We start from the raw sequence: 14,758 nt of genomic DNA on the forward strand, positions 1-14,758 counted from the left end.
ATAGTTTCAAACAGGATAATAAATGAAAACTTGTCTACATTTTTTCCCAAATGACCTTTTTCGTTCTAGGAAATGTTAGTATGGAGCTCAAACACTGATTAAATGTTTGTTAAATCATTGATATAGATTATAAAACATAAATATAAAGACGTATATGTTCCTGTAACTCCCAATCAGCTCCAAACGAATACATCAAAAACTAAAAATTAAGTAAAAAGTACAATAACTGCCTCCAAAATGTGGTGGAGTGGGAGTATTAAGTAGCAGAAAACATGTAAAAAGTTTAAACTTCCTGTCGGTCAGAGGCAAAAGAACAAAACACTTGTGTTTTTATGTGAAAAACATGATTTATTGTTTAATACACTGATAAATATAATCCAACTCTCATTTATTGACACGTGGCTCCATCTGGTGGCTGAAGAGTTTCGCTGCAGCCGGTTCAGACATCACGAAACATGGCCGCCGGCGAGGACGATCGGCTGCTTGTTCTCAGACGTGACGTTAACTCTGAAGTTCAACATTAAAACCACGACCCGCCGCCTCAGCGTTTCTTCCAGGTGAACTTCTTTCGGGCTCCCTCCCGACCCGGCTTCTTCCTCTCCCTCACTCTGGGGTCGGGGGTCAGCAGACCAGCTGGAAGCAAACAGAGACGAGGACGTGAGGAGACAAAGTGACGTCTGACATGTTTTGTTTGGATGCGTCTCAGTCCGTCTTTGTGTTGTTTCATACTTTCAGGCCTCCTGAGGTTCAACCAGCATCATCTTTCTGCATTTGTGAGCTTTTATTGTTGTAAAACCTTCACAGGAAGTCAGTTAACCAACATGGTTTTATTAAAACAACATGTTTTTGTTGACTCCTTCTCAGACTGTGTAATTACGTATTGATATTTTCTTTCTCTCCTTCCCTCAGGAGGGTTTGTCTTTCTGCCAGCTGCCATTGTAAATAATGATTTGTTCTTAATGACTCAAATAAATAAAACAATACACAAGAAGCAGAACCGTCCAGAACAACCCGCACAGATCATCTGTTTCAAATACCACTGGAGTTGAATAGAGCTAAAAACAATTAGCTCATCGGTTCTCGACCGAGGAGCCGCGGATAAAACAATAAAACATATTTTAGACTGGGGAAGAGTTTTTACACGACATCGTCTGTACCAGTGATATCATTTCCCTTTAAATAGACTTTACTGAAACGGACAAAATATGATCAGTTTAATCATTTAGATTGATTATAAAAAATAAATATTAAGATTTATACTCTATAATATATATAGGAGGTTTTAAACATGTCAAATGTATCATTAAAAAATATAACATTAAAAATATTTGTCTTTTCTTCTTGGAAAATTCAATCCTTGTCATACGAGGTGTGTGTAACTTACATTTTGGTGCATTTATAAACTATTCTTGTCTCTGTGTGTCTTTAACTGTATCTTCACATAGTTTCAAACAGGATAATAAATGAAAACTTGTCTACATTTTTTCCCAAATGACCTTTTTCGTTCTAGGAAATGTTAGTATGGAGCTCAAACACTGATTAAATGTTTGTTAAATCATTGATATAGATTATAAAACATAAATATAAAGACGTATATGTTCCTGTAACTCCCAATCAGCTCCAAACGAATACATCAAAAACTAAAAATTAAGTAAAAAGTACAATAACTGCCTCCAAAATGTGGTGGAGTGGGAGTATTAAGTAGCAGAAAACATGTAAAAAGTTTAAACTTCCTGTCGGTCAGAGGCAAAAGAACAAAACACTTGTGTTTTTATGTGAAAAACATGATTTATTGTTTAATACACTGATAAATATAATCCAACTCTCATTTATTGACACGTGGCTCCATCTGGTGGCTGAAGAGTTTCGCTGCAGCCGGTTCAGACATCATGAAACATGGCCGCCGGCGAGGACGATCGGCTGCTTGTTCTCAGACGTGACGTTAACTCTGAAGTTCAACATTAAAACCACGACCCGCCGCCTCAGCGTTTCTTCCAGGTGAACTTCTTTCGGGCTCCCTCCCGACCCGGCTTCTTCCTCTCCCTCACTCTGGGGTCGGGGGTCAGCAGACCAGCTGGAAGCAAACAGAGACGAGGACGTGAGGAGACAAAGTGACGTCTGACATGTTTTGTTTGGATGCGTCTCAGTCCGTCTTTGTGTTGTTTCATACTTTCAGGCCTCCTGAGGTTCAACCAGCATCATCTTTCTGCATTTGTGAGCTTTTATTGTTGTAAAACCTTCACAGGAAGTCAGTTAACCAACATGGTTTTATTAAAACAACATGTTTTTGTTGACTTCTTCTCAGACTGTGTAATTACGTATTGATATTTTCTTTCTCTCCTTCCCTCAGGAGGGTTTGTCTTTCTGCCAGCTGCCATTGTAAATAATGATTTGTTCTTAATGACTCAAATAAATAAAACAATACACAAGAAGCAGAACCGTCCAGAACAACCCGCACAGATCATCTGTTTCAAATACCACTGGAGTTGAATAGAGCTAAAAACAATTAGCTCATCGGTTCTCGACCGAGGAGCCGCGGATAAAACAATAAAACATATTTTAGACTGGGGAAGAGTTTTTACACGACATCGTCTGTACCAGTGATATCATTTCCCTTTAAATAGACTTTACTGAGTTTGATTATTGAGTTCTTCGATCGATTAATCATTCAAGACATTTCTTCAAGTAAAACTGTCAAACATCGTCTGATTCCTGCTGGTTAAACGTAAAGATTTGCTGCTTTTCTTTGGCATTTATGACAGTGAATGAAGTCTGAATGAGTCTTTGAGTTTTAGACTGTTGGTCGGACAGAAGAAACAATCTGAAGGCGTCACTTTGACTTTTATAGACTCAACATCAGTCAGTTTATTGTGAAAATAGTCTGCAGATTAATCAATTTGTTGCGGCCCTACAGGTGGATTTCACGCCACAATCAGGAGCCAACAGCTGCTTCAAACTTGGTAACATTGATATAAATATGTTGTGTTTTGTAAAAATAATTAGCAATAATGAAAAACGTTACGTGTGGAGCACGTTCTTGAGACAAAGGAAAGAAAGAAGAAGCATCAAAACAGGAAAAGGAAACAAAATAAGCAGAAGAAACGTCTTCCTGAGGCGACCACCCACCTTGCCTCATGTTCTCCACCTCCCCGTCGGACAGGAAGCTGAGCAGCGCCCGAGAGATGGCGAGCCGCAGCGCCCCCGCCTGGCCGGACCTCCCGCCGCCGCTCACGGTGCACTCGAGGTCGAAGCGTCCCAGCAGGCCCATGAACTGCAGCGGGAACATCAGCTGCTCTCTGAGAGGAAGACAGAGCCATGATTTTAAAAAAAAAAGAAAAAGGAGAATGGAACGTGGCTGAACGGGGCAGAGCGGGGTGTGTGCCATTTAGCAGATAGCGGTATCAACGGGCCGGGCCGAGCTCATTTAATGTCTGGTTGGGTGACTTTTCAGACGAGCGGCGGAGGATCCCGGCGCCGTGGAAAAAGCTTTCTCTGACAATCTCACCGCCACATATTACAGAGTAACTTCTGACTCAGCAGGAACGGGATGACTTTGTGTGTGTGTGTGTGTGTGTGTGTGTGTGTGTGTGTCTGTGTGTGTGTGTGTGTGTGTGTGTGTGTGTGTGTGTGAAGAGAAAGTGTTCTGGATGGCGTCTCAGCCTGAATGGCCTATGGCTGCTGACAAAGTCAATTGTCACCTCTCTGCTCCAATTACAGCCCGTCCTCACACGGCGTGACAACACCGGCTCTGGACATTCACACACACACACACACACACAGACACACACGTATACACACACACACACACACACACAATCACTCAACTGTGTAATTAACTTACTACAAGGAGATAAATAAAAAACGAGGCGATGCTGTGAAGAGTGAAAAAGCTGCTTTTTAATTTTTTTTTTTTTTTTTTTGGAGCGGGGGAGTAAAACACATCACGTCGTGCATTTTTTAAAGGAAAAACGGTATCTGTGAATGAAGCAGCCTGCCGTGAGGGGGTTTATTTGTTCACCTACCTGTCCTGTAGCACGGGGAAGTACTGCAGGTAGTCCCTGCCGTTGATGGTGATTCGTCCGGAGCCGCAGTCTCGAAGGATCACGGTGGACTCGGACGTCTTCCTCCGACCTGAGAGGAGAAATAAACTGGTTTATCTCTGATGTACGGTGGCCCTGAGGGTCAAATCACAACTACTTCAAAAGTAGTTTTATCCAAAATGTTGAGTTTCCTCTCCTACATCATATAAAAACAAACTTGTTGTATCTACCGTCCGCGGTGCTGAAGGCCACGCCCCTCTCGTCTCGCTCCAGCAGCGGCATTATCTGCTTCCTGGACTGAGCCTCCAGATTCTGACGGTACCGCAGGACGAACTCCTCCTCTGTGCTGCAGTAGGGCATCGCCAGCAGGCGCTCCATCAGCTGGATGAAGCGATCGTACTGAAGGAAACAATGTATTCAAGTCACCTTCTCCAGCTTCCTCTCGTTTTCTTAAAGACGTGACAGAGACACAGTTCTTACGTCGTGAGTGGAGATTTTCTCGACCAGCAGCTCCTCCAGTTCCTCCTTTTTCAGCCACCTGCTCGCGCTGAGAGAGCTGACGGACACAAACACGAGTCCAAAATCAATAAGTTGAAGCGCTGAAGGAGATGATCTGCTTCTCTGACACGTCTCTGGTGGCAAACTGCCTTTCTTTAAGCCTTTGGACGACTATTACTGGAATCGTGCGAGTCCATCACGTGACAACGAACGATAAACCTTAAAATACAGACGCCATGCTCTTCTACTTACATCTGCTTGACGTCCTTGGTGAGCAGCCCCTTGGCGCTCAGACGATCTTGGTGCTTCTCTATCTTCAGGATTTTGCCAAATGTTTCCTGTAACACACCAAAAACATTCAGGTGAACACATTCTGATGTACAAACAGGCAGATTACAACACACCAGGAGAAGAAGACCACCCCGTTTCTCCTCCTGCTCCCCACGGCAGCGCCGGGCGACGGCTCTGGACAGATTAGAGAAACCGAACTTTGTGGTCTCTTGTTGTTTATTGTTGAATATCATCTGAACCCATCTCATGCTAGCCTTCAAAAGACACCAGGATAAAGTCAAGCTGCTGTTGTAAAATGCCTCCATCTTATAAGAATCTCACAATGTAAAGGACACTTGTCAGGACATAAAACCAACGATCTGTTGAGCTTTACTGAGAGCTGAATTTTGTGAATGAATTATGTTTTCTGAAATGTTTCTGTGTCTTTCGAAATGTCGTGTTTTCTGAAACGGCGTCGTGTTTTCGTCAAGTGAGTGAGGAGTTTTTGACGCTTCAGACACTGAAGGTCCAGAGACTTGAGAGTCAACGATGTCCGAGTTGGTTTTCACTTCTTAATCTTTATTTCTGTTACAGTTTTGATTGGAAATTGAATACGAAGCCCTCCGAATCTTCTTACGTGTACATTCATAGTGTCTTGTAAAACAAAAACTTCCATCGTTCACGTGTTAAACTTCACACGGACACCTGTGCTTGTATTAAACCCCGAAACAAAGCTGGAAGGAAACCAGCCGGAGCGTCAGCGTGGGCCTGAACAGGCGACAGGACGGGTTTTGGGGTCTCGCTCGTCTTTCGATCAGCGCGTCGCGGCGACGGGCGCAGATGGAGGCCGCGGAGGGGGGAGCATGCCGGTCACGTCCCCGAGGCAGACGCCCCCCACCTCGGCCCTGCACCAGCGCCTGGGTGAGAACTCATTTCCCCGTCAATTATTCACCAGATGTTTGTTTAATTCCTTCTTGATAGAGTGTGCCTAATCCGCTGCCACTCCGACCAGCGACGGAGGGGTGTGGAGGGAGGAGGAGGACGAGGAGGAGGAGGAGGAGGGGTACAAACATCAAGCAAAAACCAATTTTCTTTGCAAAAAAAAAAAAAGAAGAAGGGTAATAGAAAATGAGAAAAAAAAGAGAAGGCACGGGGACACGTTTGCAAACACTGGGCGCTACAATGCCGAGGAATAATTCGCATGGATCGGCCGGATGAAAGAGGAAGAGGGCGAGTATCTGGAGACGTTTAAGTCGAGGTTGTTACAGAGACGGACAGCTAGACCTCCACACTCTCTATTCACTGAGGTGTCTTTATATGCACGGCGACACTTCCAGGCTTTAGCTGCTCCCTCTCACTCTCTGGTGTTGAAAGTTAAAGTGAAGGGTGGAGGTGGAGGTGGAGGCTCCCCGGGGTTGTGTGGCCATAAAAGGGCTCAGCGGAGCAGTGAGCAGGTTAATGCACCGACGACAGCCAGAGGAGAGAGCAGCCGAGCAGGGAGGCTGCTTTACACGCCACTGCCCCCTCCTGGAAACACTCCTGAGGTGTGTGTGTGTGTGTGTGACGACAAAAAAAAAATCCTGGAAAACAGGAAGAGGAAAGGAAAAGGTGGAGGAAGAGGGAAAATGTGAGGGTAAAAAGGAGCAGACAGGCAGCACGAGCTCTCAGACATGTCTGACATACCTATTTAAACCAACAGCAGGGGGTGCAGATTGCAGCTGCAGGGCACAATAGTGTGTGTGTGTGTGTGTGTGTGTGTGTGTGTGTGTGTGTGTGTGTGTGTGTGTGTGTGTGTGAGAGAGAGCCCGGACCAATATTCAGACATCACACCTCTCTTGTGTTTTCGGTACAGACACACGCCTCGCACACACCAGACGTCTTTGAACAAGGTCAGCGGCAGACAGGAAGCGAACGGTCGAGCGCGTGAAGGCAACAAAAGATGGAGGAAAGAAAAGAGGAGCTCAGGAGGTGAGGAGGAGGAGGAGCGGGGTGAGTGGTGGAGGTAGCAGCTCCTCTACACCCCTCTTTGCCCCAAACCCCGCTTCCCCCCCTCTTCAAATCCCCGTGGAGGAGTCGCTCCCCCGTGGCGAGGACAAAGGCAGCGGCGCCACACCTCGAATCTGAACCCGGACGCTGACACACGGTTTAGATCACCGTGGATTTATGAAAATAAAGATTGTTTCTAGACATTTTTTGTGCTGCAGAAGCAAAAAAATTCTAAAATGTTTGAAAGAGTGTGAATTCGATCAAACAAATGTATGAAGCGACCATTAAATCAACCTACATAGATGTTTGTTGAAGTTCAGAAGACTTCTTCAGCCCCACGATATGAGATTAGATTCATATTCAAACTTTTACAGCAAAACCTCGTAAAATTGGTTATTTGCCAGTTTTACTAGAACACCGCCTCCACACATCAGTCGTGTTTCTGTCTCCTAGCTGTGGCCTCCTCCTTTTTAGACATTTGTGTAAAATTTTATCGCAATAATCGTTTAAAATTATTGAGTTGTGGCTTCACGTCTGACCTTTGACCACCAAAATCTAATGAATTCATCCTTCAGAGTCAGAGCGGACATTTCTCTACATGCATTTGTGAGATTGCGTTCACGAGAATGGGACGCCGTGAGGTCACAGTGATCTTGACCTTTGACCTTTAACCACCAGTTTCTAATCAGTTCATCCAGTCCAAGTGGAATGATTCTGATCATTCTGATTCTGCTGAGAAAATAAACTATCCGAGCTCCTTGTTCACCACTTCTGGATCACACAGGTATCCCTCACTCTGTACACCAGGTGACCTTTGACCCGTCGCTCCTCCCTCCCTCCCTCCGCCTCACCTCCATCTACCCTCCCACCTCTCCTTCACCCCGGCTCTGCTCTCCGTGTGGAGAAGAGGATCTGACGTCGCCTCTCCTCGGGGACGGCCTCTCGACTCGCTCCGTCTGAATAGGAAATGACCCGAGGGGGCAGCAGGAGGCAGAGCTGGGGGATTTGAGCTGGATGGAGATTTACCTCCACCGCCTCCTCCTCGCGTATGAACCCGACCGCTACCTGCAGTACTCACATGCATCAGGGAGTAGTAGGACTGTTTGCCGGTGTAGAACAGGAAGTGGAACGGCCGTCTGTCCTCGCCCCACTGGACGGCTTTAAAAGACAGGAATCAGACGTGAAGCAGCGAACACACAACAAAAATATGAATCTGGAAACATTGAGGTGAAGGAAACGTACCTCTCTGCTTTGGAAATATGTCATCTGGGTGCTGGAAAGGAAAAAAAGAGGAGATTTTAAACATACATTCAATTATTTTTGGTGTCTGTGAGCATGAAAATAAAGACATCAGGACCCGAGTGACTGAAGTGACAGAAAATATTAGATTAGATCTTCACTTTTATACAATTTGTCAAACCCATAATGTATGTATTTATGTAACTACTCACATTAAACTCCCCGTGTAGTTTGATTTGTCTGTTTACAAGCCTTTATTTACTTTATTTATTTATTTATACAGGCAAAGAGACAAAACTAGAGAAGAAGAGCTATAAAAGAAAAGAGAAACAAGGAAAAATGACCAAAAAAGTCAATAAAATAAACATAATGTTGTGTTACATTATTGCTTTTCCTTTTTTGTGACCATTCAAATTCATCTTTGGACTATTGGACTATTATTTATACACCAAAACTACCAAAATATAAAATAAATAACCAGGTCTATAAATAAATGTAGGTATTAATGAATTTATAAAATGTGACAATGTGTTGTTGTTTCTGCTTCTGTGTTCACTTGTCTTTGTATCATTTGCCCCTTTTAAATTGTATTTTCTCATTTATTTGTTAATTTATTCATTTTTAAACTTATTTATCTTTTTACGTGTTTATTTATGTCTTATCTTTGTCTCTGCGTCCGTCTATACCTCTGATTTACCTTCATAAACATATTTATTTTGACATTTAACCTAAAAAAGCAATAACAAGGTAAAGAAGCTAAATGTTATGTGACTTTTTTTGCCTGTTTTTATTATGAAATTGAATGAAAACAACATATGATGTGGAAAAATGTGACACCAACCAACAACATCAGTTTGACATGAATCTCTATGATAAACACGAATGATTTACAGCCTTTAAAGTCGATTTCTGTGTGAGTTTCTGTGAGTCCGACCCGCAGACACGTACCTTCATGAGCGGCCGGGCTTTCTTATCAAACAGGCCGGAGGGGAAGAGGTACTTGATGCTCCTCTGTGGAGAGAAAAAAGAAAAACAGAATAAACGAGAGGAGGAAGAAGAAGAAATGGCAGTTTGAGAGCTGATGGCACGTCGTGACGAGGCTGACGTGTCCGAACAACAGAGGTCACACCGACGGACGCCGCGGAAGAAAGTGACAGAAAGAAGAGGCGCAAGCTGGTGTCGGGTTCAAGGAAAGGCGAGCGTGATGAGTGTGTGTCTGTGTGTGTGAGAGTGTGTGTGTGTGTGTGTGTGTGTGTGTGTGTGTGAGTTATTGTCGAGTTAGAGGAGAAAACAAGCAGAAAAAGGCACAAGTTTTTGGCCGGGCTGACAGCGAGCAGAGGACACTGTGGACGTCCAACAGTTCACTCCAAGTTCATCCTCCGCTCGGTGTGTGTGTGTGTGTGTGTGTGTGTGTGTCGTTAGCGAGGCTACAGATGGCACTGCAAATGTGTGTGTGTGTGTGTGTGTGTGATAGAAGAGAGGGAGACAGGAAGTGTGTTGGCCCCCGCCACACTCATCAAGACAGTCTGTTCATCGCTCCTCTTCCTCCATCCCGCCGTCCCTCCTCTTCCTCGTTCGTTTGTTCCTCCTCTCTCCGTCGGTTCAATTAGCGAGGCAGCAGGTGCCGCCGGCAGAGAGCAGGTTGCCGCCTTTAAGGTTGTCAAAACGACGGAAAGCGAGGAGAAGAGGACCGGTGGAGAGAAGTGTGTGTGTGTGTGAGGAAGAAGTTAAAGGGTACGAAGAGGAGGAAAGACAGGCAGGGAACAGATGAAGACACACCTGTGCGTCCCCGGAGCGTCGGCACAATATGGCCGAGATCCCCGAGGGGGGAAGACGGACTGACGGAGGGAGGAAGAGTCCAACGGGCGCCAGAACAACGGCGTCAGATTTACTGAGCGACATCGTGAAATCAATCAGGCAACAAGTCTTTAATCGTCTGCTGTCTCACACGATGACATGAAGAGAGACACGAAGCTTCGACAGATCAGCAGACAGTAAAAACAAGCTAAATGGACTCAAAGTTGTTTTTAAACCTACAGAACCACCTGGTAATGAATCAGAACCTATGGGAAGACTTCTTCAGACTTCAGTCATCAGCTTTTAACACCTACAGTGGAAACAAAATGGATGCCGTTCCCTAAAACCACCAACTTGTTATCACTTTAGTGCCAATAAAGAACTTTTCTAACTAGTCGAGGTCACGTCACCTGAACAGGAATCAATAAATACGAGCTAATAACTGATATCTAACACATGAATTGATAAAACCGACCACACATTTACGTTCATCCGTCTGTATGACGTCAAAATCGAGTAGTTGCGTACCAAAATTCTGACTCCAAACTCATTTGTCTGATTATTCCTGCGACACATGAACGCTCAGTTAATTTCCACGCGTGCTGAAATGATTAGTTGATTCGTGGATCGACAGAAGACACTTAAAAAGCCGGACCCAGCAGATGTTGAGTACTTTTTTGCTTCATGACGTCTTGTTAGGACGAATAATTCTCGTTTTTCCTGATAAAAAAGGTTTTTTTCTTACTTGAACTGAGAGTTTAAAGGACAGACGATGTTATGAAACTAAAACTGACTCGATCATCTCGTGAAGAAGTTCATCATTTCAGCGCTAAATGAAATATTCTGTGGCTGTAAGCTGCTGAGAGAAAACAAGTTGTTTAAACTGAGGCTCTGTGAAATCACAACGGGCATCTCTTCTCACCATTTTCTGACATTTTATAAACAAAACAATTTATTAATGAATCAAAATAATAATCAGCTTATTATTAAATGATGAAAATCTTTAGTCTGAGCCCTGGTTTCTGTATTAACTCCTTTGAATCTGTCATGTATAACTTCCTATAATCGATTAATTATTTACTTTACAAAACGGCACAAAAATAGAGACAATTTTAATATTTATAACGACAAAAAACACACAAAGAAACGCAGAAAATTTAAGAATCTAGAAGCAAAGAATGTTTAATAAATCTTTACTGTCATTGATTGATGAATAAATCAACTTTTTGTTTCTAATCGAGGCTCAAACTCAGAAAATCTGAATATTTCGTGTCTATTTTGACATTTTTGTTTCCAACTAACAGTCAGGAGATTTTAATTCCTCCCCCGGGCTGTAAACATCCTCCTGATTCTCCCTGGATCTTCACCACCGTCACACCTGAGGAGTCTGGACTCAGAACCGGAGCGGAGGGATTTATCAGACGCCTCTCCGCTCCCCCTCCAGTCCTCCCAAATTTTCCTCTTCCCCTCCTCACATCTGAGTTTGGGCTGCCGGCCGTCGCTTTGGCTTTCACAGCCGGGCGCCAACAGCTCTCTTCATTACCCGTGAGGGACGCTGGGGACCGGGCCGAGGGACGAGTGGGAAATCGAGCTAAACGGTCGGAGCGGCGAGGGCCGGTGTGTTGCCAAAAGCTGCAATCAGCATGTGTGTTTGAGGGCGTTGCTAATGTCCCTGATGCAGCAGATTAGCCAGCGGTGGCTCCACCTGCCCGATGATGATGATGATGATGATGATGATGATGTGAAGAGACGACGGAGGTTTAAAACACAGAAGCTCTGAAGGAGCCTGATCAGAGTTTTAATGCTTTAACTGATTGTGGCTTAAAGGTCTGTGTCATTTATCTGAGACTGGACATGATCTCGATCTATCCATCGAGAGAAACATAATGGACAACTATTTTGATAATCGATTAATCGTTTCGTTTCATTTTTCAAGCACAAGTGTCAAACATTGTCTGCTTCCAGCTTCATAAATGTGAAGATTTGCTGCTTTTCTTCGACATTTATGACACTAAATGACGAATCTTTGGGTTTTGGACTGTTTCGATGCGCATTTTTCAAAATGTTTTGACAATTTATAAACGATTAAGCGTGAAAATAATCAGCAGATGAATAACTAATGAAAATAATCCTTAGCTGCAGCCGTACGTGAGATACGAAGCTTCAACGGGCCAGCAGACAACAGAAAACACAATCAAGCTTGTAAGTCTGAGACGTTTTTTAAACCTGCAAAACCACCCGGTTAACAATCAGAAGATAATTTACTGTAGTGCTGCAACGATTAGTTAGTAAACTGGTTAGTTAATCGGCAGAAAATGAAGTCATTTTGAAGCAGAAAAGGGAAAAAAGGAAAGGATTAGAAAACAGACAACAGCCAGGAACTAGTAAACATCATTTGACGACAAAACCAGATTATTTCTTACTGTCAACAACAAGAAAATCCAACAAAAAGCCAACAATGTGTTACTTTATGTCTCAAAACGTCCCTACAATGTTTGGATCACTCAGCCACAAGCCTATTTGTAGATTTTACTCTTTAATAAATGTTCGGTGACGTCGCTCAACAGCTGGTTACTGTAGTTTTCAGAAATATTATTCAAACAAGAGTAAAAAGTGCATTTGTTTGGGACTATTTTCAGCGGTGGATGAATCCACATTTGGTCCTCTGACGAGTATCTCAGGCAGCAGAAGGATTGTGTCGAAAACCACAAAAAAAAAACTACCTGATGATTATTGTCTCGGATAATCGATTTGTTCTTTATAAAATGTCAGAAAATTGTGAAAAACGCCCAAGAAGACGTCCTCAAATGTCTCGTTTGGTCCACAACTCAAAGATATTCAGTTTACAGTCATAGAGGAGGAAAGAAAACAATCTCACCAGCCTTCTACTATACATTTAGCCATTTTAACACTTAAAGATCAAAGCTGACTTTTCACTTACTGCCTTAAAATAATCAAATTATGTGAGACTGACTGAAACAACAGAGCTTTTACACCTGTTTTACACCTGTATGACATAATAACATGTTCAGGAGCAACTTATCCTTCATACAAGAGACAGAAAACAAGGAAAGCCACCAAAACTGTGGCTGCAAAACGAGCTAGCACACAGAAGCCCACAGAGAAAACAGCAAACTCTCACATCTATGTCCTCCTGGGTGAAGTTCTCGGGGTCTTCTCCCATCATGTTCGCCAGGTGTCGTTTCCCGATGTCAAACTCCTCCACCTGCTTCTTGATGTACTCCGCGGTGAACTTCTCCGGTCCTGCGGCCGCCAGGTTCTTCCTGAGGCGGGCGGAGCTCACACATATGGGCCTGATCAGCACCTGAGGAGGAGGACGAGCGCCGTTATGTTGACAGGTGTCACGTTAGCAAAACGATGCTAACTTTCTACCTATCTGTGACATTGGCAGCATCAAACTACAGCCGAAGTCAAGTTAAGGGTACATTGAGTTGGTTTAAAATATCAAAAAGTCTTTCACGCGGTGATAAAACTAAACGCAGCGACGGTTAAATTTAAATCCACATATTCGTCAGGCTAGTTTCGGCTAGCTGCAAGAGGATGCTAGCTCAAGGACGTCAGTGGTTGCGCATTGTGGTTCGTTTCTACGAGTTCACGTTTGTTTTACACGCAGGACAGTTTAGTTTATTAAAGACAAAACAGCACTTTACCTGTCGGCTTAACTGCGACGTGACTGCGTTTAAACTCGAGCTGCTATTCCCACATTTTCCCAAAAACGATCCCACGGTTCGCGCACAGGACGCCGCCATGTTGGCTGACAGCAGTGGCGTCACTGGCGGAAGTTGTCAGAATAAGAGTCACGTGCCATGAAATGTACAACAAATTACTATTTTATTATTGTTTTTAGCATTATTGTTATTGTCTTACTTCACTTATCTGTTTATTCTTTATTTGTTTACCTGTACACGTGGTTATTTTGCTCTTTCACTGTGATTTCTGATGATTATTTGTATAGTGAAATAAAGAAAAGTGATAAAAAAAAATGACAAATAATAACAAATATTTCAAAGATATGACCAGAAATCTCAAGGCTATTATTGCTCATAACCTAATGACAATCCATTTATTTTATTTCTTGTTTAAAGCTGTTTTAGCCTTTCGAAAAGGCACCAAAATAAAATGTTTTCACATCTTTAGTGGTCATCAGCTGTGTTGAATAATATTTTTTATTTTATTTTTAAGTTTAAACAGCAAATCTGGTGTATCCTGTAGCCCACATGATGTGTTCAAGTGCTCTTTAACGAGCATAGAAAACTGTACAATTGATATTAGCATGCTAACCTGGCATGTCCCAGCCCATAGCTCCTCTGCTAGCAGTGTTAACACTAACACGCCCCTGGTCCCAGCTAGCTGCATGGCTAACTAGCTAAGGGCAGCTACAGTTAGCAGTAGTTAGCGGTTTCTCTGGTGCTAGATGCCCCCTGTTTGTTTTGAGTTCTTACATACTGCACCTTTAACATCAAAAATATCAGAAATGTAAAGGAGATGTAGACGTATAAAAAGATGTCTTCACACCAAAACAAAAGTGGCGACACAAGAAATAAAAAGAAGAAAATAAAGACAATAATCCGAGCCACATGACAACGACCACAACGTTGCGTAACCTGTCCGAGATGACAAATGAGAACGAATAAAAATGTGTAAACTCCGAAGAAAGGGACATAACATTTTTAAAACAATTGACTATAGTAACTTAAATCAGCAGCATCTCTCAGACGTCAATCCAGATCACATCACTCGCTCATTGAAAACTCGTGTTGTTCAGTACGATGACGGAAATCCAAACCAGGCCGGCCACATGGCGCAGCTAAAAGCAAAACCTCCAGTGATCCAGCACACTGCTCTTTATTGAGGTTGTAAATCAACACCAGCCATCGTCTAAACTTTAAATGCTTAAAACCGCTCAA

General features: G+C 43.2%; 1 protein-coding gene across 1 annotated transcript; it reads right to left on the reverse strand.

The window, feature by feature from the left end:
- Positions 1-1,753: 1,753 nt before the first annotated feature.
- On the reverse strand, positions 1,754-13,607 carry mrps9 (mitochondrial ribosomal protein S9). The gene is made up of 11 exons (XM_073462704.1): positions 13,502-13,607; positions 12,973-13,155; positions 8,982-9,044; positions 8,037-8,067; positions 7,873-7,952; positions 4,791-4,876; positions 4,521-4,596; positions 4,271-4,439; positions 4,023-4,131; positions 3,127-3,296; positions 1,754-2,074 (listed from the first exon to the last, which is right to left on the reverse strand). The coding sequence occupies exons 1-11, from the start codon at positions 13,598-13,600 to the stop codon at positions 1,983-1,985; spliced, it is 1,158 nt and encodes a 385-aa protein (XP_073318805.1). The 5' UTR covers positions 13,601-13,607; the 3' UTR covers positions 1,754-1,982.
- Between the last annotated feature and the right edge of the window lie 1,151 nt (positions 13,608-14,758).

Source organism: Pagrus major, chromosome 24, assembly GCF_040436345.1.
Source record: "Pagrus major chromosome 24, Pma_NU_1.0".
In the NCBI taxonomy this organism is placed as follows: Eukaryota; Metazoa; Chordata; class Actinopteri; order Spariformes; family Sparidae; genus Pagrus; species Pagrus major.

Excerpts from the sequence above, each read along its gene's own strand:
- mrps9 (XM_073462704.1), bottom strand. The coding sequence starts at position 13,600 with ATGGCGGCGTCCTGTGCGCGAACCGTGGGATCGTTTTTGGGAAAATGT. Across the intron at positions 9,045-12,972 it reads TCACCCAGGAGGACATAGAT|AGGAGCATCAAGTACCTCTT; the intron begins GTGAGAGTTTGC and ends TTCTCTCCACAG. Across the intron at positions 4,877-7,872 it reads CCTACTACTCCCTGATGCAT|GAAACATTTGGCAAAATCCT; the intron begins GTGAGTACTGCA and ends GGTGTGTTACAG.